This window comes from Neoarius graeffei, chromosome 8, assembly GCF_027579695.1.
Source record: "Neoarius graeffei isolate fNeoGra1 chromosome 8, fNeoGra1.pri, whole genome shotgun sequence".
Lineage (NCBI taxonomy): Eukaryota > Metazoa > Chordata > Actinopteri > Siluriformes > Ariidae > Neoarius > Neoarius graeffei.
This window is the reverse complement of record NC_083576.1, coordinates 74050516-74075383: the sequence shown is the minus strand read 5'-3', so window position 1 is coordinate 74075383 and position 24868 is coordinate 74050516. Positions and strand designations below refer to the sequence as shown.

The 24868-nt window shown below is 42.7% G+C and overlaps 1 protein-coding gene across 1 annotated transcript in view; it reads left to right on the top strand.

Moving 5' to 3' along the window:
• ldhd (lactate dehydrogenase D) overlaps nucleotides 1–24868 on the top strand; it is a 41456-nt gene that overhangs the window by 652 nt on the left and 15936 nt on the right. Inside the window, exon 2 of the mRNA XM_060928228.1 lies at nucleotides 24288–24400. Coding sequence (XP_060784211.1) covers nucleotides 24288–24400 — 113 coding nt within the window. The remainder of the gene's footprint in view (nucleotides 1–24287; nucleotides 24401–24868) is intronic.

The window sequence follows — 24868 nt, the reverse complement described above, 5'->3', positions numbered from 1 at the left end:
ATATTATAAAGTATTGCACAGGGGCGTGTTTAGCCTATTTTTGGGGGTGCTCAAGCACCCCCAAAAACGAGCTCAGCACCCTCAAAAACACTGCTTTTGGACGTAATTTTCAGAAATAAGTGCCCTTGCGCACTGCGCAATGAATGTGTGCGCGGGCGTGTGTGTGTTCTTGAATTCACCTGTCACGTGATAGTTCTATGACCAGTAAAATCCCTCTCCTCCTTGCGTCCCCTCTGACTGGGTTGCCTGTCCGTGCGAGTGCTTGCTACGACATGGTGTTTTTTTTAAACTGGATTCCACGCCGATGAGGAACTCGAAATAGCACCTGAGTATTACTGGCATAGCGAGATGTGAAGGTACGGACTGGAGTTACAGTTGTTAAACACAACACAATAATATGCATAATGCAATATTGATGTTCCCTGGTCTATGAACAGAATGATAAAAACGACATTTATCATCCATATCGAGATACTTTTGTGCAGAGCTGTACAAGTGCTACGGTGCTAGACCCAGGCCCGGCGCCATGGGGGGGCGAAAGGGGGCGTCGCCCCCTCGTGGCTACAGCCCCGCCCCCTCAACGGAGACTCAGATCACGTAATTGTTTTCTTATGAAAATATAATGTATTATAGACGTATTAATAATTTGCATTTTCAAATACGAAATATTAAGTGGTTGCGCACTGCACAAAAATACATTTCACATAAATCACTACTAAAACTGGCACGGTAGAACAAATCTGATTGGTTGTTATGATTCTTACGTTGCAATCGTAGAATTCAACTGTATTAAGGTAGGATTATTTCAGAAAGCCTGAATTTAATATTAACCCTGTTTTAGACATATGTATCAATCCTAACTACTGGGGATTAGTTATTGTGGGTGTATGTGTGAAATGCTGACACAGCCGCGCACACACAGACCTGTGATAAGGACAGGGGGCGGGCGGGGGTTTTACATGTACACTTACAAGTGCACTGTCTCTGCAATATGCAGTCAGTTTACGGGAGTAGTCTTTCCCCCACCGAATTAAACGAATTCAATCACAACATTGTGAATCCATTTTCTTTCTTTGTAGGCTAATGCAACGGGACTGTGCGTTGCGTTGTGATCTGTCTGGTAGTGGCTGTGCTGTGAACTAGGCAGGGAATGGCCGGACACTGATTCTCTCACTGGTTGCTTTATTTAGCGTAAAGCAATATCTGTACGTAGCAAAAGAAAAGAAAAGGCTGACATGCAATCTTCATACGGGAGTAGCCTTTCCTCAGCACAGCAATCACAGACTGAGGAAAAACCATGGGAACAAGAAAACGGAAATAATTTCCTTAAAGGGGCAGTACAGGTTCACATTCTCAGTGTATTCATTTAGACAACATTAAAGAGACAAATCAGGAATTGGTGAAGTTTCAAAATAAAAAAAAATAAGCAAGGGAAAGAAAACTTATTATTTACACCGTTACATACACCCCTCCTGAAATTCACCAATATCCTGATAGACAATCTGGGTAGTATCTAATACTGGTATCTGGCTCAAGATCAAATTAGACCTAGTCCACTAATCATCCCCAAAAGGTTACCTCAAACTCAAGGTTAAGAGAAAAATAAGAGGTTGATCAAGTCTCTTAATTCCATTTGATACTGTCAATATGATGCCTGTTACATCATACAATACTTGGCCTTATACCCATTAATTACTATTCATGTGAAAAACAAACCAAAAGTACTTCGTAAAAGTCTGTATCAAACAAAAACTTGGTTAATCTCTAAACCATTAAACTTTCAGGAATGGCCTTTGAACCATAGATTCAATTAGTCTATTCACTGATCTCACTAATCTACCTGCACGGGTCCTAACACTACTACTGGGATCCGTACATGTATCTGGTAGATCAAGAGGAGGTACATCAGTATGTGTCGAGTGTGGTGTATCTGCAAGTGATGTGACTGATGTGTGTGAGTGTTCAGCACTGGCTCTAATTGGACTGCCTACTGAACTAAGCTCATGCAATGTCTCAGAGCTAGGTGAATGATGCACGACTGAGCCATCAAGTGGAGAACTAGAGGACTCCGCCAACAGGTCACTTGTGTCGTTTTCCTGAGCTACTTGGACGGCAGACATATCCTCATCATTGTCACAATCTTCATCAGACTCATTGCTGATCAAAGACTGATCATGATCTTGTGCACTCTCATCCAGATTACTCTCAGGGAGAGGCAAAAAATTGACCTCTAGTAACAAGTTCCGGTGGACGGTTCTTGTATGCCCTGTGACATCCTTTATTTTATAGACATGAAGAGTAGGATTGGCTTCAATGACTGTGTAGACCCCATCCTCCCATTTGTCTGCCAACTTTCTTTTCCCCCTTTCTCCTTTATTTGCCACTAGGACACGATCTCCCACAGCCAAGTGAGTACCTTTGACACGCTTGTTGTACTGTCTAGTCTGGTGCTGTTGCTCAGCGGTGGAGTGTTTCTGTGCAATCTCCATGGCATTTTTCAAGCAAGTGAGCAGAGACTTTGCATATGTATCATAATCAGCCACCCCTTGGTCATTCATGACTGGCTTGAACATGATGTCCACTGGCAGTCTAGGAACCCGCCCAAACATCAAAAAGAAAGGGGCGTAGCCAGTTGTTTCATGGACTGTAGCATTATATGCCAATGTCAGTGTCTGAATTTGCTGGGGCCAATGATGTTTTGCTTTAAGGGGCAGAGTACGAAGCATACTACCTAGGGTACGGTTAAATCGCTCGGTAGCACCGTTCCCCATTGGGTGATAAGCTGTCGTGTGAGACTTTGCAACACCAGCCAGACGGAGGAGTTCCGCTATCAGATTGCTCTCAAAATTTGTGCCCTGATCAGAATGTATTCTCTCGGGGAACCCATAAACACAAAATACATTGTCCCAGAGTTTCTTGGCCACTTGTTTGGCTGTCTGATTGGCGCAGGGAAAGGCATGGGCAAGCTTTGTAAAGTGATCTGTTACCACAAGAACGTCCACTGAACGCTGCTTACAATCCTCTGCTGACCAAAAATCCATACATACAAGTTCCATCGGATACGAGCTCTTGATACTCTCCAAAGGGGCACGAGCAGCAGGATCTGGCGACTTCGCGACAACACATCTCTGGCAACATCGGACATATTCTCTGATGTCGCTCTCCATGTTAGGCCAGTAGAAGCGCTGTCTCGCGAGTGACAGAGTTCGGTCCTGTCCCTGATGTCCAGCAAGATCATGAAGGCCCTTTAATGCCTTATCCTTGAAGCTCTCAGGCAACACATATTGAAATCTTTTCTGCTTGGACACAGAGTCTTTTAGCACCCTGTACAAAACATTGTCTCGGATGTCCAGTTTGTCAAACTGCTTAAACAGCCTAAGGACTTTGGAGTGAACGCCATGCCTTTCTCGCCTACTTGGGCGCTTTCTTGCAGTGACAAAAGGCAGTACTTTTGAAATGTATGGGTCTTGCTCCTGGCTCAGCTGAAGCTCTTGAGCAGAGATCATGGGCAGTGCATCTTGACAACTTGTCAGCTGTTGCAGGTGTTGAGTTACACACATTGCCCGAGACTCTGCAGCGTCAATCGAATCACAATGGGCCTGACAGAGAGCTCTCATTTCAGCAGCACCACACACAAACTTGGACGGACGACTGTTGACTGACTCAAGGATCTGAGACTGAGAGCTGACCCTAAAAGCATCCTGTATAGACTCCTCTCCCACCTCATTAGCCTCCTGACTAAGACACTCATAGGACTCCGTTAACAATCTTTGGCTAATTGGCCTGGTGAACACATCTCTGCTTAATGCATCGGCTACCACATTTCTTTGGCCAGGGAGGTGTTTGAGGTCAAAGGAGTAGGAGGCAAGTTTGGACACCCACCGAAGCTCACAGGCGTCCAGTTTGGGCTTTGTCAGAAGGTAAGTAAGTGGGTTATTGTCCGTCCAGACTGTGAAGCTATGTCCCTTCAACCAGTGGCTGAACTTCTCACACACACTCCATTTCAGGGCCATAAACTCCAGTCTATAAGCAGGATATTTCCTTTGTGATGCACTAAGGGTCTTACTTGCAAAAGCAATCGGCCTGGCTTTCGATTCTCCCTCAGACACTTGAGAAAGGACCGCTCCTAGTCCATCCAATGAAGCGTCAATTGAGAGGATAAAAGGCCGCTCAAAGTCTGGGTGAGCAAGGACTACGCAATCGAGCAGCATGGCTTTCAGCTTATTAAAGGCGTCATTACACTCCTCTGTCCAGTCTGCTGGAGTAAGTTTGCGATACACCCCCTGGAATTTCTTGTCTTTAGTCAAGCGTCCTCTCCTTTTCTGTCCTGCGGTAAGAGCAAACAAAGGCTTTGCGGTTGCAGAACAGTTAGGAATGAAATGTTGGTAGTAAAATACCATTCCAAGAAAAGACTTAATCTTCCGCACTGAGGGTGTACACCCATCATGCTCCATGAGACTCTGTACAGGCATGTTGCTAATGACCTCCACCTTTGCTTGGTCCACAGATACGCCCTCCACATTAATAACATGCCCTAAGAACCTCACTTCCTTCTGCAATAGATGGCATTTCCTTGGGGCCAATTTTAGGTTGTTCTCTCTCAGTCTCTCAAACACTGTGCGCAATCTGGACAAAGCCTCACTCTCTGAGGGTGCAAAGACTAAAAGATCATCGAGGTAGCACAACAGCTTAGAGAAATTCAGATCCCCAAAGATTCCCATCATCATCCTCATAAAGGAAGCAGGGCTGTTACATAGTCCTTGTGGCATGCGATTATATTCGTGTAATCCAAGAGGTGTTGTAAATGCCGTGTATTTTTTGTCATCCTCATGCATAGGGATATTATAAAACCCTGAAGTGAGATCCATTATACTAAAGAAGCAGTTGCCACCCAAAGCAGCCAGACAATCTGATTGGTGTGGCAACGGGTGAGCATCCTTCAGAGTTCGTGCATTCAACCATCTGAAATCGACACATATTCGTAGACCCCCATCCTTTTTCCACACCATTACCAGAGGCGATGCATATTCACTTGTGGACTTCCGAATGATTCCTCTTTCTTCCATTTCTGTAAGCACTTGCCTCAGCTTCTGATAATGTGCGGGAGGCACTCTCCGGTATGGTAAGCGAAATGGTCGGTCATCAGTCAGACGAATGCGGTGAGTGAACTCCTTAACTTCACCACAGTCCAATGGATGTTTTGAAAAAATGTCCTGGAACTCTGCAAGTAACTGATCAAGCTCATTCTTGCAACTTTCACTTATGTGAGAGGAGTCGATCTTGATGTCAGCCAAGCCTAACTCTGCCAGCGCAGCTGCAGGTTGGGAGCCAGAACATGAACCGTGAGAAGGGTCTGGCTGTTGTTTCTCTGAGACGACATGTAAGCCCTGAAAGACATCAAAATCCTCTAATGCCAAACATGGATACACGTCGGCCATCTTGCAATTTCTTTTCAATGTGATAGGTTTCTCTGAAGGGTTCACGACGGTCATGGGCACCCACCTGTCACCCCATAGAGGTGTGACGAGACGGCCAACAAGGACACCCCGTGGCTGAGCTTTGGATCCAGTCGGCTCCACCATAACTGTGCTACCTGGTGACATCAGCACATTGGGAGGAAGTCTGCCCCAGACAAGGTGTTCATGTCTGGGCAAGAGAGTGACTGCTTGGGTAAGCTTAACCGTTCCAACCTTCTCAGGAATCTCTTGCCCCTTCCACTGCTCAACACTGGTAAACATTGACAAAAAGTGGTCAATGTCAGGATTAGACTGATGTTTGTAACTGGACACAATGTCCCAATATTTACTGTCACTTTTTAAATCATGCATCAGGTGTTTGATGACATTTGACCCAATTATGAGGTCATCTGGCTGAGATGGGACAACTAAAGTGGGTACGATGCAGCATGTGCCATAAATCTGGATCTTTAACTCATAAAGCCCTTCTGGTTGAGTTTGCCGACCCCCACAACCTATTAGCACAATGTTCTCCTCCGGATGCTGCTTTTCAGGCAAGACACCAGCGCATCTAAGCTTCTCCACTGCCGGTCCACTGATGGTACACGCCATGGAGCCTGAGTCTAGCATGCCTTCAAGTTGGACTTGGTGGTTGATAACAACAGGAATATAGAAAAGCTCACTGAATGCCTGGATCTTCTGGCTAGATTGGATGATGACCTTTGACCCCTTAGTTGCATTAGCCATACTCTCTTCAAACACACTAATCAAGTCAGAATCTTCATTGAGGGATTCAGTCTTTTCACCCACACCACCCCCCTCAAGGTGTGGGCTCAGTAGTTTAACTTTTGGTTCTGCCCCTCTGCCCTGCCACTAGGCGCACTAGGTGGAGCACGCTGCTGGCTAAAGCGCTGAGTACAATCTTTCTTCCAATGTCCAGGTGCAAGGCACTTCAGACACCTATTCTCCCGTCTGCAGTGTGACACTGTGGAGTGATCGAGTTTGCTACAGACTCTGCAAGGCCTACGGAAAGCTACAGGCGCAGCAGCCTGGTTGCTGACATTGACAGGTATCTGACTTTGCTGCATCACTAACCTATCCAGCAATCCCACCAAGCTTTTCATGTAGTCGTTGTCGGCACTAACTGCAGAAGACACTGAAGAATGCATTGAAGATGTAGGAGGTCTTGGCTCAGGCCCACTGTCAACAAAGGGTGCCTGGCACTGCGAATGGGCCTTGCACTTCACTGTATCTGGCTGAGCTGACTTAACAGAAGCACGACTCTTCTTGTCCTGCATATGCTCATCAAGCCGTTCCTGAATTTCACTGGCTAGCCATTTGTCTGCAGACTTAAACTTGAAGACATTTGCAAGTGACTGGTCAGGACAGTGCTTAGTGAACATCATGCTGACCTCATGGTTCGGGTCTTCAATGCTACGCCCTTGCCTTCTCAGACACTGGATTGCAATATCCATTGTCTTGTTAAGCCTGATCCAATACTCCATGGCGTCCTCGTCTTGTTTTGGAAGGGTATTATAAAAATCAGCTAATGGCATGTTCGAGTATGTGTGCACACTAAAATGCTGTTTCAATATGTCAAAGATCACTGTGGGATTCTGTGTATGATCAACAGATGCGTTGCGCAACTTTATCTTCACCACATCCCCTGCTTTGCCCATAAGCTTAGCCAGAATTTCTTGTGAATGCTCATGAACTGGGATAGCCCGTTTCTTCAAGTACATGGTCATAAGAGTCTCCCACTCATGAACTGTGAACTTGTCTGAGGCATCGCCCCTAAAGATAGGGGGCTCCCTTGCATCAGAATGCATGACCAACTTAACATTGGACAGTGTCACTTCTGAGGGCTGTTCAGGACTGTGTGCGCTCCTATCAGGCTGTAGCTGTGCTGCGATGGACTGGCCTAATTTCTCAGCTATCTCTGTGATGAGTGCACCTATGTCTGTGTTCTGATCTTGTCTTGACATGGGACGTTCTACATATCTTGTGGAGGTAAGTACAGGTTCAGCTAATGGTCTCTTTCCTGGCCCTGGTGTACTGGTTTCAAAAGGATACTGAAAATATCCCCTCCCCACACCTATCTGGCTTTGAAAGTCATCATCTTTGCCTTTCTCTTCCCCAACAGTAAATGTCACTCCCTCTGCCATTATCCCAGCAATCAAGTCACACAGACAAGAAAAAAAATAAGAGAAAAAAAAAATGCTATATGCAAAATCCCTTAAAGATATCAAATGCACAAAACACCATATGTAATGGAAATCTCAAAAGATACAACTCAGCATATATTCAAACACCTTAACAGATCGGCTATGCAGCCTGTCTTGTCCAACATTTAAACTGTTTGTTTTTTCTTTTTTTTTTCTTTCACCCAAAGCAAAATTAACCAAAGTCTTTACTGTGTGCACGCATCAAACTCAGTCCACGGCGATGCACAAAACTCAAAAATATACTGATCGATAAAAGTCACTCTGTCCAAAAAAAAAATAATACCTCAATGCCACGCAAGGAGAAAACCCTGCGCAGCTTTCCCACGGTGAACGAACTGACGTCGATCTGAAGGCGATCCTGAAGGTCACGGCACCATTGCAACGGGACTGTGCGTTGCGTTGTGTTCTGTCTGGTAGTGGCTGTGCTGTGAACTAGGCAGGGAATGGCCGGACACTGATTCTCTCACTGGTTGCTTTATTTAGCGTAAAGCAATATCTGTACGTAGCAAAACAAAAGAAAAGAAAAGGCTGACATGCAATCTTCATACGGGAGTAGCCTTTCCTCAGCACAGCAATCACAGACTGAGGAAAAACCATGGGAACAAGAAAACGGAAATAATTTCCTTAAAGGGGCAGTACAGGTTCACATTCTCAGTGTATTCATTTAGACAACATTAAAGAGACAAATCAGGAATTGGTGAAGTTTCAAAATAAAAAAAAATAAGCAAGGGAAAGAAAACTTATTATTTACACCGTTACACTAAGTTTATCTCTGTTTATGTTGGTGTTTGTGTTCATATATGGTCCGCTTTGTGCGCAAATAGCGTAAGAATATGTGTCGTTGACGTCACCCCCCATGCAGCGGGGGTGAAAATTCATCACTTCAGAGTGTTTTGTCCCCTACACGCCTAAACCGGGATCGCGGATTAAGTGGTTAGCGTTGACTCGGTGCGAGTCAGGAACAGTGTTGCCAGATACTGCTGACGTTTTCCAGCCCAAAATATGTTCAAAACCCGCCAAAATGCACTTGAAACCGCCCAACTTGGGCGGGAAACCGCCCAATCTGGCAACACTGGTCAGGAAGGCTATTACTGGTGCAGCCGCGGGGTCTGTTGATTTTTTTAAATTATGATTTTGGCCGCCGAGCCAAGTACCTTAGACTTGCATTGGCGTTTTGTTTTCATGCCGCGGAGCTATTTGTATGTATTTTAAATGTAAAGGACTTGCCTGTAGGTTTGTGTGTGTTGTTTTATGTTTGGCATCTTTCCGGTTGTACCGCGTGTCTGTGAGAAAATCGGAGGGGAGGGGTAACAGGTGGGCACGGGTGCTGATAAAGCGCAACTGCCCTGGTAATATGTCACATGATTTTCCCGGACTAAAGCAACCTTCGGGGCCGTGGTTTTGTGGTTGGCGCAGTTAATTGTTTGAAACACGTTGTCAGACCGCCATCACTACTACACGCTATATGAAAAAATATTTGCCCCCTTGCGATTTCTAATTGCCCCCTTAGTAAACTGTTCCTGGCGCCGGGCCTGGCTAGACCACCGTGTGTTAGTCAATTTTATTTAATGTAACATAGCGTTTACGTTTGCTTATCATTCACAAATCCAAACCCTGGTCATTGTCTGGGTCATCATAATAATTAGCAAATTAATCAAAACAGACACTGAAACGTACATGCACGAAGCAAACAATTAAACAAATGACTATCAAAAGAACACTACCAAAATATAACAAATATAACAAAAAATATAAACTAATGTAAAATCATAATAATACACACTATTACACAATACACAATAACACATTAATTAACAATTACCACTGTTCAAAATGAATAGCTCCAACATTACAAATGCAGTAGTAGGTCTTGTTTAGTTAAAAATATAACGTAAATATTTGTGTCAGTGGTTGTAAATGTGTAGATATCATAGTTTATTGGGTCAGCTTCTGTTAAAACATTACATAAGTCTAGTCTTGTCTAGTCTTCTTGTCTAGTTAAGTCTAGTCTAAATGCGGAATAAACGTGGAAACACTGTCGTTCAAGCCAGGTGCCTCTGTCAGCTCTGGGGGCTAAGCAGATCAGATGCTAGAATCGCCCCTGGGTGGTAGTTTGGTATCAATGGTAACATTTTTCAGACTTAAGGCCAGACACGGCACCCCAAACCTGAAACATGACGGATTTAACTGCACAAATGCAGGAACTTTAATGAAATTGTCTGAAAATATTCCAAATTTTTTTGGTGGAGCATACATCCAAACCTAACACCAGCTTGAAACTTGACTTTCTGCAGGTGTATTATGTTAGAAATTTTACATTTTATGTGCTTAAAATGTCACCATTTTAAGTCCTTTTTACAAAAATTTTCGTGGGGGAGACCCCCCAGACCCCCACCAATGGGAGGGCGCACCCTCCCATACCCTCCCCACGACAACTTCGGGGTCGTCTGTTGAGCCTAAAAATTTTCCTCTTTTTTTTAAATTTGTCACTCACATCCCTGACTATAAAGTCAGAGCATATTCGAGTTCAGGGTGGTTATGGCTTTTGGAAAGAAGCTGTTTTTGAATCTATTTGTTTTTGTCCTGATGCACCTGTAGCGCCTCCCTTAGGGCAACAGGTCAAATAGATCAAAGCCAGGGTGGGAGCTGTCCTTGGTAATGTTCTTAGCTCTGCTAAGGCAGGTGGAGGTGTAAATGTCCATCAGGGAGGGGAGAGGGCAGCCGATGATCTTCTGTGCTGCCTTTACTACTCTCTGGAGCCTCTCCCTGTCTGCAGCAGTGCAGCTGCCGTACCATACTGTGATACAGTACGTCAGCAGGCTCTCGATGGATGAGCAATAGAAGGTCAGCAGCAGGTTGGAGTCTAGGTTGTGCTTCCTGAGGACTCTTAGGAAGTGTAGCCGCTGCTGAGCCTTCTTAATGACTGCTGTAATGTTCTCTGACCAGGAGATGTCGGCGGAGATGAGGACGCCGAGAAACCGGAAGGTGTGGACCCTCTCCACATACTTGTTGATGTAAAGGGGGGCTAGGTCAGTGCTGTGCTTCCTGAAGTCAACGATGAGCTCTTTGGTTTTCTTGGTGTTCAGAGCGAGGTTATTCTTTGAACACCAGGCTGCCAACTTCAGGACCTCCTCTCTGTAGGCTGCCTCGTCTCCCTTTGAGATGAGTCCGACCACTGTGGTGTCGTCAGCAAACTTGACGATGAGGTTGTTGTTGTGGGTCGAACTACAGTCATGGGTGTAGAGGCAGTACAGGAGGGGGCTCAGCACACAGCCCTGTGGAGAGCCGGTGCTCAACGTGCGGGTGGAGGAGAAGTGGGGGCCAAGTCTCACAGTCTGGGGCCGGTTGGTAAGAAAGTCCTTTATCCAGGCACATGTGAGGGGGGGAGGCCGAGAGTGTCCAGTTTTCTGATAAGGATGTCCGGGATTATTGTGTTAAAAGCTGAACTGTAATCCACAAAGAGTATGCGGACGTAGCTCTGCTGCTGCTCCAGGTGGTTCAGCGCAGAGTGGAGAGCTACGGCGATGGCGTCCTCTGTGGATCTGTTCGTGCGACATGCGAACTGGTAGGGGTCGAAGTCTGGGGGGAGGTGGTCCTTGATGTGCTGAAGAACTAGTCTCTTGAAGCACTTCATGATTACCGGGGTGAGGGCCACAGGACGGTAATCATTCAGGCTGGTGACGGGAGACTTCTTCGGCACTGGGATTATTGTTGCTGATTTTAGGCAGGGCTGGATGACTGCCTGAGCCAGGGAGAGGTTAAAGATCCTGGTGAAGGTAGGGGCGAGCTAGTGGGCGCACGCTCTGAGCACCTTACCAGGTACACCGTCTGGGCCAGCAGCTTTCTTGGGGTTCACTGCCAGGAGCACCCGTCTGACATTGTGCTCCTGTACAGTGAATGGAGTGGTGTAGGAACTGTATGGTGGTGGGGGCAGGGCTGGAGCAGATGAGTGCTGCTGAGATGTTTCAAAGTGAGCAAAGAAGCAATTTAGCTCCTCTGCCAGCGGTGCACTCCAGTCTCCAGTTGACGCATCACAGTCTCTGAAGTTCGTGATGTCTTGTATGCCCTGCCGCACCTCCTGTGTGTTGTTGCTGGACAGGTGGGACTCTATACGCAGCCTATGGTCCTCCTTGGCTTTATTTATTCCTTTATTATGTACACATCTATAATACCTAGGTGAGATTGTACAGCAAAACATGGTTGAATGTAACTTTTTTTTTTAAGTGCAATTATCTTTTATATGTTTTTGGTCAGTTAATACATACTGTACACTAAGTGCTTTTGAGTAGCTAACAGAACTCTAGGTGTATGGTTATGGTCGCTGAACTGCTGGTTGTCCAGGTGGTGCTCTGAAAACAGTGTGGGCTTTATAGATCTTCTTCTGGCTGCTCCTGATTAGGGGTAATCACAGGAGATCTTTCGTCTCCATTGCTCCCTGTCTTCAGCATCCTTCTCTACCACACCTGCCACTTTCATGTCCTCTCTCACCACATCCATGTATCTCCTCTTTGGCCTTCCTCGTTTTCGTTTGCCTGGCAGCTCCATCCTCAACATTCTCCTTCCAACATGCTCTGCATCTCTTCTCAGGATTTGCCCATACCATCTCAGTCTCATCTCTCTTAGCTTAATTCCCAAGCTCTCCACATGTGCTGTCCCTCTGATGTGCTCGTTCCTTATCCTGTCCAACCTCCCATCGCAAACCTTAACATCCTCAACTTTGCCTCCTGTCTCTTCGCTAAGGGTACGGTCTCCAATCCACACACAGCTGGCCTCACTACTGTCTTATATATCTTACCTTTCACTTTTGCTGGGACTTTCCTATCACAAATGACATCTGTATTTTTTTTTAAATTACTCATTTACTAACTTTATCAAGTTAAGTTTAAAACGAGACATTTAAGTACATAGAGAACATAAAAAAGCCAGAAATATTTTACACTATTGCTACAGAACTTGAGAATATTTATAGCTTGTCTACATTCCAGAAATCGGCTCACAATCTCTCATTTCAGAAATTTCTGTGATGCGTTTATTACTAAGCTACTAGCAGTTTCGTTTTTTTTTTTTTAATGTCCAAACTACATCAAGAAGTAACACTTTGCCTAACGATTCAAACACAAAACACGAAGATAAAAGCAGTTTTTGGTAACATATTATAACCAGAACAGCCACTGGACTATGTTCAAAAGTGAACAATGTCACTTTCACAACTAGACAATGTCAGTTTCCTCTGTATCCGCTGGACTGTCTGTTGTTCTGTATGGAGAGTGCATGGACAGATGAGCATCAGACATTTCAGTAACTCTATAACTAACAGGGTCACTAATTATCTACAATTTGTAAGAAAGAGTTATATTCTTAAGTATGGCAGACATCTGAGACAAGCATGCAAAGATAGACACACAAAGAAGCGACTAATTTGCTGAAATATTTTTGCAACAAATCAGTCACCTCGTTAAACACTTTTTTCTTTTCATCAATCTTGAAACAAACATACTTTTAGATAAAGAATCTATAGAGTAACAAACTCCTAAAAGCAAAAAGTTATGCCAGTTGAATAGACTGAGCAGCGCAGCACACCACCTCTGAGGTTCGAACTGATCCCACTCAGTAGTTTAGGTCCTTTTAGGGTGAAATGGGTATCTAATGTACTGTATGAACCATACTTTCGACCTGAGTAAAAAGGTTGTGTGCCACAAATAACACCTATTATGGATGATAATAATTGCATATTAATGATGTAATACTTTTATACCAATTTCCTATATGTGGTTTCAGGGCTCTTTTTATGCGCAAAGTTCCCCTGCATAATTAACTATGAAACAGCAGCCTACAACCATTACAACAAGTCCAGATTTATGAATTTATATCTCAACTTGTATATTATTACCAAAAACAAGACTTGGCAAATTTTGCAAAGTAGCCTCCAAATATAAATAAATACCGCCTGACTACCTGTTAGGGTGGGACGGTATCCATCCCACTCGGGAAGGTGCTGCTCTCATTTCCTGCAGCATAGGTCATAGTCTCCGAACAGGCCTAGTTAATTTCTGACAATCCAGAGCCAAGGCCAGGGAGCAGACAAACAGGCTAAACCGACTATCTGCTAGCTGCACAGAGTCGTCACTCAGGGTCCACTACATTGAGACTGTGTCTGTTCCCCGAGCTAAACAAAAAAGTAGAAATACTCAGTTTGTTCCAGTAACCTAATCAATATAAAATTAGATCATACTGACTGTACAGCTGCTGTCAGCACCTGTGATCTAAAGGTGGGGCTATTAAATATTAGATTTCTTACATCGAAAGCGCTAATGGTTAATGAACTCATTACTGATCAGGAGTTGAATGCACTTTGTTGAACTGAAACATGGATTAAGCCAAATGAATACATAGCATTAAATGAAGCGAGTCCTCCTGGATACAGTTATATACACCAGCCTCGTCTAACTGGCAGAGGAAGAGGCGTTGCGGTTATTTATAATGATTATCGAGGTGTAACGCAGAAACCTGGTTATAAATTTAATACATTTGAAGTTCTTCATATGAACAATGTATGTAGCCTCGAAAAATAAGTCTATGCAGTTAATTCCGTTACTTATTATTTACAGGCCCCCCGGGACCATATTCTGAGTTTCTTTCTGAATTTGCAGATTTTATCTCAGACCTGGTTATTTTTGAATGAGATGATGATCTGAGATAACTTCAGACTGTGGAAGTATGACTATATTTTCTACGTTTAACCCGAATGTTAGTATTAGATTGAGGGTGTGACCACCATTATGGGACGGTCCTATGACATTTGGATTAATCTCTACTGAATCTAAAATGGACACAAACGCTGTTTTTAAAGGGTCTTCTGCGTTCTCGAAGTCTCATCTCGTCTCATTATCTCTAGCTGCTTTATCCTGTTCTACAGGGTCACAGGCAAGCTGGAGCCTATCCCAGCTGACTACAGGTGAAAGGCGGGGTACACCCTGGACAAGTCGCCAGGTCATCACAGGGCCGACACATAGACACAGACAACCATTCACACTCACATTCACACCTACGGTCAATTTAGAGTCGCCAGTTAACCTAACCTGCATGTCTTTGGACTGTGGGGGAAACCGGAGCACCCGGAAGAAACCCACGCGGACACGGGGAGAACATGCAAACTCCGCACAGAAAGGCCCTTGCTGGCTATGGGGCTCGAACCCGGACCTTCTTGCTGTGAGGCGACAGTGCTAACCACTACACCACTGTGCCACCTTAATGACAAATATCCGACAAAAAATTCAAACTACTAATTTAAGGTCAGACAATGTAAGTGACCCTGTAGTTAATAATATATCTGTATCAGATCAGCAACTGGAGTGTTTTGCTCCCTTTGGAGAGACCGAATTGCTTTTGTTGGCCTCTGCATCAAAAGCCTCAACTTGTGTACTAGATCCCTTACCTACATGTCTATTCAAACAGATAATACCTGAAGTAATTGAACCGCTTCTAAAAATAATAAATTCTTCTCTTAGGATTGGCTATGTACCCAAATCCTTTAAACTAGCAGTTATCAAACCCCTGATTAAAAAACCTGACCTTGATCCCTGTCAGCTGTCCAATTATCGGCCAATATCAAACCTCCCCTTTATCTCCAAGATCCTTGAAAAAGCTGTGGCACAGCAGTTATGCTCATATTTACATAGGAATAACATCCATGAAATGTATCAGTCAGGATTTAGACCTCATCATAGCACAGAGACAGCTCTGGTTAAAGTAGTAAACGACCTACTGTTGGCGTCTGTTGATGCCAGTCATCATTCCATTCTTCTGGATAGACTAGAAAATGTTGTGGGAGTTAAGGGAACGGCCCTCTCCTGTCTCAGGTCTTATTTAACTGATCGCTATCAGTATGTTGATCTAAATGGTGATATTTCTAGACATACTGAGGTAAAGTTTGGTGTTCCACAAGGTTCTGTCTTGGGTCCACTGCTTTTTTTTCTTTATATATGTTACCTCTGGGTGATATTATTCGTAAACATTGTATTAGTTTCCACTGTTATGCTGATGACACACAGTTGTATGTTTCTGCAAAACCAGATGAGAGACACCAGCTTAATAGAATTGAGGAATATGTGAAGGACATTAGACACCGGATGCTTATTAACTTCTTTCTGCTTAACTCTGACAAGACATAACTACTTGTGCTAGGACCACATGCAGCTAGAAGTAAGTTTTCTGATTCCACAGTAACTCTGGATGGCCTTTCTGTTTCTTCACGTGCAGCAATAAAAGACTGATAGAAGGGTGATTATTGACCCCAGTCTTTCATTCGAAACTCATGTTGATAACATTACCCGGATAGCTTTCTTTCATCTCAGAAATATTGCTAAGATAAGAAATTTAATGTCACTACACGACACGGAAAAACTAGTTCATGCTTTTGTTATTTCTAGGTTGGATTATTGTAATGCCTTACTGTCTGGATGTTCCAATAAGTGCATAAACAAGCTCCAGTTAGTTCAAACTGCAGCAGCAAGAGTCCTTACTAGAACTAGAAAATATGACCACATCACCCCTGTCTTATCCACACTGCATTGGCTCCCAATCAAATTCCGTATTGATTATAAAGTACTACTATTGACCTTTTAAAGCACTGAATGGTCTCGCACCGCAGTACCTGAGTGAACTTCTGGTCCTTTATGACCCACCACGCCTACTTAGCCTGCACCTTTTGATCTGTCTGCTGGTACCTCGTATAGTGAAGGCTACATCAGGGGGCAGAGCCTTTTCTTACAAAGCCCCACAGTTATGGAATAGCCTTCCAAGTAGTGTTCAGGAATCAGACACGGTCTCAGTGTTCAAGTCTAGGCTGAAAACATATCTGTTTAGTCAAGCCTTGTGTTAATGGTGTTTATGAGGTAAAGGTGTAGATCTGGAGGGTACTCAGGCATAGAGTGTTTTGGTAAACTGGGACGTATGGATGCTGTCAGTCCCCACTTGCTTGCTCACTCGAGTTTGTTGACGGTGTAGTGGCTGCTGCTTTATGTCCCGGGGCTCCCTCATGCCTGTGTTACCTTCTGGCTCTCCCCTTTTAGATATGCTGTCATAGTTAGTTTTGCCGGAGTCCCTGCTTGCACTCAGCGCAATATGTATACTGTTCCTGCTTATTCAGGTGACATTGGTCATACCCAACAACCTGTGTCTCCCCCCAGTCTGTCCCTCTGACTTTCATGTCAATCCTGAGATCGAGATGCTGACCTCTTCTGCTCCTTAGACCTGCCTGATCCATCCTGGTGCCCTGTGTCTGGTTGGAGTCTCATCACATCGCTCCTGTGGAGGATGGACCCATATGGACAGTTGAAAGTTACACTTGGAAGACGCTCTGGACACCTACAGTAATGCTTTTATGGCTGAGGACTACAGTTGACTTGCTAACTTTAGGACTGCGGTTGTCATGAACAGTTTTGCACTCCAAGTTTCCATCAATGAAGAGTTTAACATCAACGAAACTGACTTCATGTTAAAACTGTTAACGTTATAGTCATGTTGTCTGTTGTCGCCCAAATGAGGATGGGTTCCCTTTTGAGTCTTGTTCCTCTCGAGGTTTCTTCCTCATGTCGTCTGAGGGAGTTTTTCCTTGCCACCGTCGCCATTAGCAGTTAATTTGAAGATGAAATTAGTGTCCGGTGTTTTCAATCAATGGGATGACAATCAGGTGTGAGTGGGCACCCTGTTTTATTTAAAGAACAGGGATCTATCAAAGTCTGATCTTCACAACACGTTTGTGGAAGTGTATCATGACACAAGCAAAGGAGATTTCTGAGGCCCTCAGAAAAAGCGTTGTTGATGCTCATCAGGCTGGAAAAGGTTACAAAACCATCTCTAAAGAATTTGGACTCCACCAATCCACAATCAGACAGATTGTGTACGAATGGAGGGAATTCAAGACCATTGTTACCCTCCCCAGGAGTGGTCAACCAACAAAGATCACTCCAAGAGCAAGGCGTGTAATAGTCGGCGAGGTCACAAAGGACCCCAGGGTAACTCCTGAGCAACTGAAGGCCTCTCTCACATTGGCTAATGTTCATGAGTCCACCATCAGGAGAACACTGAACAACAATGGTGTGCATGGCAGGGTTGCAAGGAGAAAGCCATCGCTCTCCAAAAAGAACATTGCTGCTCATCTGCAGTTTGCTAAAGATCACGTGGACAAGCCAGAAGGCTATTGGAAAAATGTTTTGTGGACAGGTGAGACAAAAATAAAACTTTTTGGTTTAAATGAGAAGCGTTATGTTTGGAAAAAGGAAAACACTGCATTCCAGCATAAGAACCTTATCCCATCTGTGAAACATGGTGGTGGTATCATCATGGTTTGGGCCTGTTTTGCTGCATCTGGGCCAGGATGGCTTGCCATCATTGATGGAACAATGAATTGTGAATTATGCCAGTGAATTCTAAAGGAAAATGTCAGGACATCTGTCCACGAACTGAATCTCAAGAGAAGGTGGGTCATGCAGCAAGACAACAACCCTAAGCCCACAAGTCGTTCTACCAAAGAATGGTTAAAAAAGAATAAAGTTAATGTTTTGGAATGGCCAAGTCAAAGTCCTGACCTTAATCCAATGGAAATGTTGTGGAAGGACCTGAAGCGAGCAGTTCATGTGAGGAAACCCACCAACATCCCAGAGTTGAAGCTGTTCTGTATGGAGGAATGGGCTAAAATTCCTCCAAGCCGGTGTGCAGGACTGATCAACAGTTACCGCAAACGTTTAGTTGCAGTTATTGCTGCACAAGGGGGTCACACCAGATACTGAAAGCAAAGGTTCACATACTTTTGCCACTCACAGATATGTAATATTGGATCATTTTCCTCAATAACTAAATGACCAAGCATAATATTTTTGTCTCATTTGTTTAACTGGGTTCTCTTTATCTACTTTTAGGACTTGTGTGAAAATCAGATGATGTTTTAGGTCATATTTATTCAGAAATATAGAAAATTCTAAAGGGTTCACAAACTTTCAAGCACCACTGTACATTTACATCTAGAGGCACAGACCATAACCTGAGCTTAGAATCAGACCAGGGACCCTGGAGCTGTGAGTGTGAGGTGGTACCACTTCCCTCTGCTCTACTGTCCCACCCTGGACCACTACTGACACTGAGTGTATCAGGGACACCAAATTAAACTTCAGTTAGTGAAAATGTACCTATAGTGTAAATACAGTACTGTGCAAAAGTCTTAGGCACCTAATTTTTTTTCATACAAACTTTGTTATAGATTTCTATTTTATGACTTCATTATTAAGTCAGAACAAAAATATTTTAGAGTTCAAAACTTTCATTTTCCAGCACAAAATTAAATGTTACAGGACAAAAAAAAGTTTGTATCTGAGCAGCATATTATATAAGAGAGCACTTTTCAGATTAAAAAAGAAAACATAATGAAGCCTGCCGGGTTTTTAGTGCAAAATGAAGAAGCGTGTGTGACAGTCAAAGTGTCCAGAAGAACTGTGGCTGGTTCTGTAAGATGCTCAGTAAAACCTACAGCTCATTTCCTTATCAAACTGCACTCACTGTACCTGAGACTGTTTTTATTTTTTAAAGCAAAGGGTCGTCTCATACCAAATATTGACTTTGTTTCATTTATTATGGCTTACTGATTACTGTTTATAGTATTTTTGTTTGTCCTATAAAGAAATACAGTAATATACATAAATATACAAATAGTCCGTTGGTCACCAAGGGGCTACAAAATGCCTGCAAAAAGAAAATATATTATACAGACAATTCTTAAAGCATCGAACTATAGAGGCAGAGGAAAAATATAAAAATACATTAACTATGAGGATATGTAAGAAAGACTTATAATAAATTAGTGGAGAAAAATATTAAAAGTATATGGACTGTACTAAATGGTATTGTGAGAAATGGATCCAAAACTACAAATTACCCGGAGTACTACACTGAAAATGATATAAAAAATATGGAGGATATGGTGAATGGTTTTAACCAATTCTTTGTAAATGTGGGACCAAATTTAGTGGCAAAAATAAAGGAACCCGAGACAACACAATGTGGGGACATAGAAGATATGGAGGATAGAAATCCAAGTACAATTTTTCTAACTGCAACTGATGAAGAAATTATCCAAATTGTAAGAAAATGTAAAAACAAAACCTCTGCCGACTGGAATGATAGACATGTTAACAGTAAAGACAGTTATTGAGGGAATTGTGAAGCCACTCACCCACATCTGCAATTTATCTTTTCAATCAGGTACATTTCCAGACAAAATGAAAATTGCAAAAGTGATACCATTGTTTAAAACCGGAGATAGACACCATTTCACAAACTACAGGCCTGTTTCTTTACTCCCCCAATTCTCAAATCTTTTTTCAGATAGACTGGACAAATTCATTGAAAAACAACCTCCTTACAGTCAATATGGATTCAGAACAGATCAACATCGATGGCACCAATAGAGGAAATCACAATGTATAGACAAAAAAAAAAAAAAAAGCAATTGGAGTATTTGTGGACCTAAAAATAAAAAAAAGCATTCGATACCATTGATCATAGTATATTAAGTAAACTAGAAGTGTAGTGTTAGGGGAGTTGGGTGGAGCTGGCTGTCGAGCTATCTAAGAAACAGGCAACAGTTTGTGCAGATAGGTGACCATAAGTCTCATTTCATGAACATTACATGCGGGGTACCACAGGGGTCAATATTAGGTCCGAAATTATTCATATATATTAATGACGTGTAGAATTTCGCGAGTACTGAAATTTTTGTTTGCAGATGACACCAATATTTTTGTTCCGGTGAGAATTTGCAGCGGACTAGAGACGATCACAACTGAAATAAACTAAAACTATGGTTTGACAAAAATAAATTATTAAATCTAAGCAAAACAAAGATCATGTTTGGGAGACACAAACTAGATTGTAATGTAGAGTTGATAGACAATACTAAGAAATGGTACAGGAAATTAAATTTCTTGGTGTGATTTTGGATCATAAAGTCTGCTGGAAACCTCATGTTAGGGTTTTGCTGGAACGCGAACCTGGTTCGCTGGTGTGATAATCCAGCAAACCCCCACTAGGCCACCAGGGGAATGACTCAAGTGCAGAGGCATGAGACGGAAGTAGAAAAGTATCAAAGTTTATTTACAATATTTACAGTCCCAAAAAAAAAATAATCCAAAAAATGCTCATAAGCTGAAGGGAAAAATATCCAAAAGTTCAGTCAAATAAAAAAAAGCCAAAACCAGAAAAGGCAAAAATACCAACGCTCAGAAGATCCAAAACACAGTAAATGCTTTTTCTTTTTGGACCTGGTAATGTGCAAAACCAAAAAGACAAATGGAAGGAACACGGAACAGAGGTAACTGGAGCTAAACAAACAGCACAAAGACTGACAAGAGGACTGAACTCAGGGGTATAAATACACAAACTAATTAAGGACCGGGCAGGGCAGGAAACAGGCAATAAGACAAAAACACAGGTGACCTCTAGAGGCCAAAACAAACATGACCAGAAAAGGAAATAACAGCAGCCTCTAGAAGCCAAAACAGTCCCAGTCCTAACAGGACCCCCCAGGAGCGTCTCCTGACGTTCCCAGGACGATCAGGATGGGCCGAATGGAAGTCCCGACAAAGTTCTTGTCTAGTATGTCCCAAGCTGGGACCCAGCACCGCTCCTCAGGGCCATAGCCCTCCCAGTCCACAAGATATTGGAGAGCCCCGCGAACCCGGCAGGAGTCCAGCAGACGGTGCACAGTGAAAACAGTCTGACCCTGGAAGATGCGGGGGGGGTTCCTAGGGGCAGGGGCATACGTGGACGTCAGTACGGGCCGCAACAGGGAAACATGGAATGTGGGGTTAATCCTTAGCGTATGTGGTAACTGGAGCCGGTAGGAGACAGGGTTAACTCTGCGTACAACCTTGAAGGGGCCAATGTAGCGAGGAGCAAGCTTACAGTTCTCCACCCGCAGCAGAAGGTCCTTGGTGGACAGCCAAACCCGCTGCCCAGGGCAGAAAGTGTGGCCTGAGTCTGGTTGGTACTGGAGGTCTGGAGGAGTGTCCTCCTGACCTTGCTCCAGGTCTTGCGACACTGTCTCACGTATTGGTTTGCGAGAGTCCGTCCATGGTGGATCCGAGGCGTGTTAACGCAGCCATCATTCCCTGAAGGTTGGCCGGGTAGACAGATGAAGCCTCTGCTGAGTCGGTCATGACGGAGTCTCTCTGTTAGGGTTTTGCTGGGATGTGAACCTGGTTCGCTGGTGTGATAATCCAGCAAACCCCCACTAGGCCACCAGGGGAATGACTCAAGTGCAGAGGCATGAGACAGAAGTAGAAAAAAAGTATCAAGTTTATTTACAATATTTACAGTACAAAAAATATAATCCAAAAAACGCTCAGAAGATGAAGGGAAAAATAAAATATCCAAAAGTTCAAAGTCAAATAAAAAAAAGCCAAAAAACCAGAAAAGAAAAGGCAAAAATACCAATGCTCAGAAGATCCAAAAAACAGTAAATACCAGGTCCAAAAAGAAAAGCAATGTGCAAAACCAAAAAGACAAATGCAAGGAACAGAGGTACCGTAACTGGAGCTAAACATAACAGCACAAAGACTCCGTGACAAGAGGACTGAACTCAGGGGTATAAATACACAAACTAATTAAGGACAGGGCGGGGCAGGAAACAGGCAATAAGACAAAAACAAAACACAGAACACAGTGGTGACCTCTAGAGGCCAAAACAAACATGACCAGAAAAGGAAATAACAGCGGCCTCTAGAGGCCAAAACAGTCCCAGTCCTAACACATGTAGGATACGTACGAGCAAAACTGGCAAAGTGCTCGGCAATTCTGTGGAAAACAAAACATATTCTTGATTGCAAATCTTTGCAGACTCTATATTACGCGTTATTTTTGCCATATCTGACTTACTGTGTCGAAGTCTGGGGAAACACCTACAAAACCACTCTGCAGCCGATATGTACAATACAGAAAAGAGCAATAAGGACAATAAACAAAACAGGATACAGAGATCACACAAACCCACTATTCATAAAATCACACATGTTGAAATTTATGGATCTGGTCAAATTCAGAACAGCACAAATAATGTATAAAGCGAGAAATAATCTATTGCCAAAAAATATACAAGGAATGTTTCGTGAGAGAGAGGGGGGATATAATCTAAGGGGAGACCTAAATTTTAAAAAACCGAAGGTTCGAACAAATATGAGACGCATGTGCGTATCGAGCTGTGGGGTGACTTTATGGAACAGACTGGAGACAGAAATAAAACAAAGTGCAAATATAAATCTGTTTGAAAAAAGGTACAAAAAATATTTTTAAACAAGTATATAGAAGAGGAAGTATGTCAATGGAGGATGATGAGGGATAAATAGAATAGAGTTGATTGTTATATTAGAACTAACTTAGTATATGGTATATATGGTATGTATTTATTTATGGGGATAGTTTATATATTCATATTTACAGGGATAGGTATGTAGTAGATATTTATTTTTGTAATTATATATTTATATAGATATTTATGAAGTGGGCGGCACGGTGGTGTAGTGGTTAGCGCTGTCGCCTCACAGCAAGAAGGTCCTGGGTTCGAGCCCCGTGGCCGGCGAGGGCCTTTCTGTGTGGAGTTTGCATGTTCTCCCCGTGTCCGCGTGGGTTTCCTCCGGGTGCTCCGGTTTCCCCCACAGTCCAAAGACATGCAGGTTAGGTTAACTGGTGACTCTAAATTGACCGTAGGTGTGAATGTGAGTGTGAATGGTTGTCTGTGTCTATGTGTCAGCCCTGTGATGACCTGGCGACTTGTCCAGGGTGTACCCCGCCTTTCGCCCGTAGTCAGCTGGGATAGGCTCCAGCTTGCCTGCGACCCTGTAGAAGGATAAAGCGGCTAGAGATAATGAGATGAGATGAGATTTATGAAGTGTATATGTGGTGTATATATATATATATATATATATATATATATATATATTTGTGAAGTGTGTATATGGAATGTAGTATATATTTATTTTGTAATTAAATATTTATATAGATATTTAGGAAGTGTGTATATATATATATATATATATATATGTATATATATATATATATATATATATATATATATATATATATATATATATGGTGTGTAGTATATATTTATTTTTGTAATTATAAAGATATTCATGAAGTGTATATATGGTATATATTTTTATAGGTGTATTAATGAAGTTTGGATTTCGGGGTAGTTAAAAAGGGGGTGGGAAATTTAAAAAAAAGTATTGTACTTCTTCCCACTCCTTTTTCGAACAATGTGCGGTGTATTGTAATGTCTTAGCTCTTTATGCATTTTATTTATTATTTTTTTTGTCACTTTCTCGTGTTCTTTCTTTTGTATGTACAAATAGTTACATTTTTTTAATACATGTTCGAAATAAATAAATAAATTCAATTCAATATATTTTTTTTAAATGTTGAAATATTTTCATTATTTTTTTAAAGCCATTTTTGGTCGACAGCATTTCTTTACATGTGCCTAAGACTTTTGCACAGTGTTGTATAATGTGTTTTTAAAGGCATTGTGTGTTTTAACTGTTCTCATCGTCTGTAGAGTGCAGCTCTCGAGCAGGTCGTAGCAGCTTTCCGCTCGGTCAGTGGTGATGACGGTGTGTCTACGGGTTTGGCAGTGCGACAACAGCACGGGAAAGACGAGTCGGTACATAGGTGAGTCACGAGAAGTTAAGGATCAACTGAATCTCCTTTCACGAAGCAGATAAAGATCCTGTTGTGTGATTTTGTGCCTAGAAAAAACTTGGGAGCCCGAGATGTTGCCATGTCGTAAAGCATACTGTAGTAACTAGATGTGTTATAATCTTATTTTTACCTTATTTATTGTTTAGCATAATTCTATACTTCTGACTCATTACACAAGGTAGGTTTTGTTATCTCTACCTTATATTTAACAGTTATTCCACGAAATCAAGTCGTACATGAGCTGATAGCCGACAAGGCGCGTAGCACCAAGTTGGCTGTAAGCCATGTATGACTAGATTGAGTGGAATAACTGTTTTATTCTATCCACATTCACTGGATTTTGAGAAACAGAGCATTTTTATTTAAAATTTTTGCACATTCAATAAAAACTATTATACAAAATGTCCGACAAAATAATTTCTGCTTAGAATGTAAACA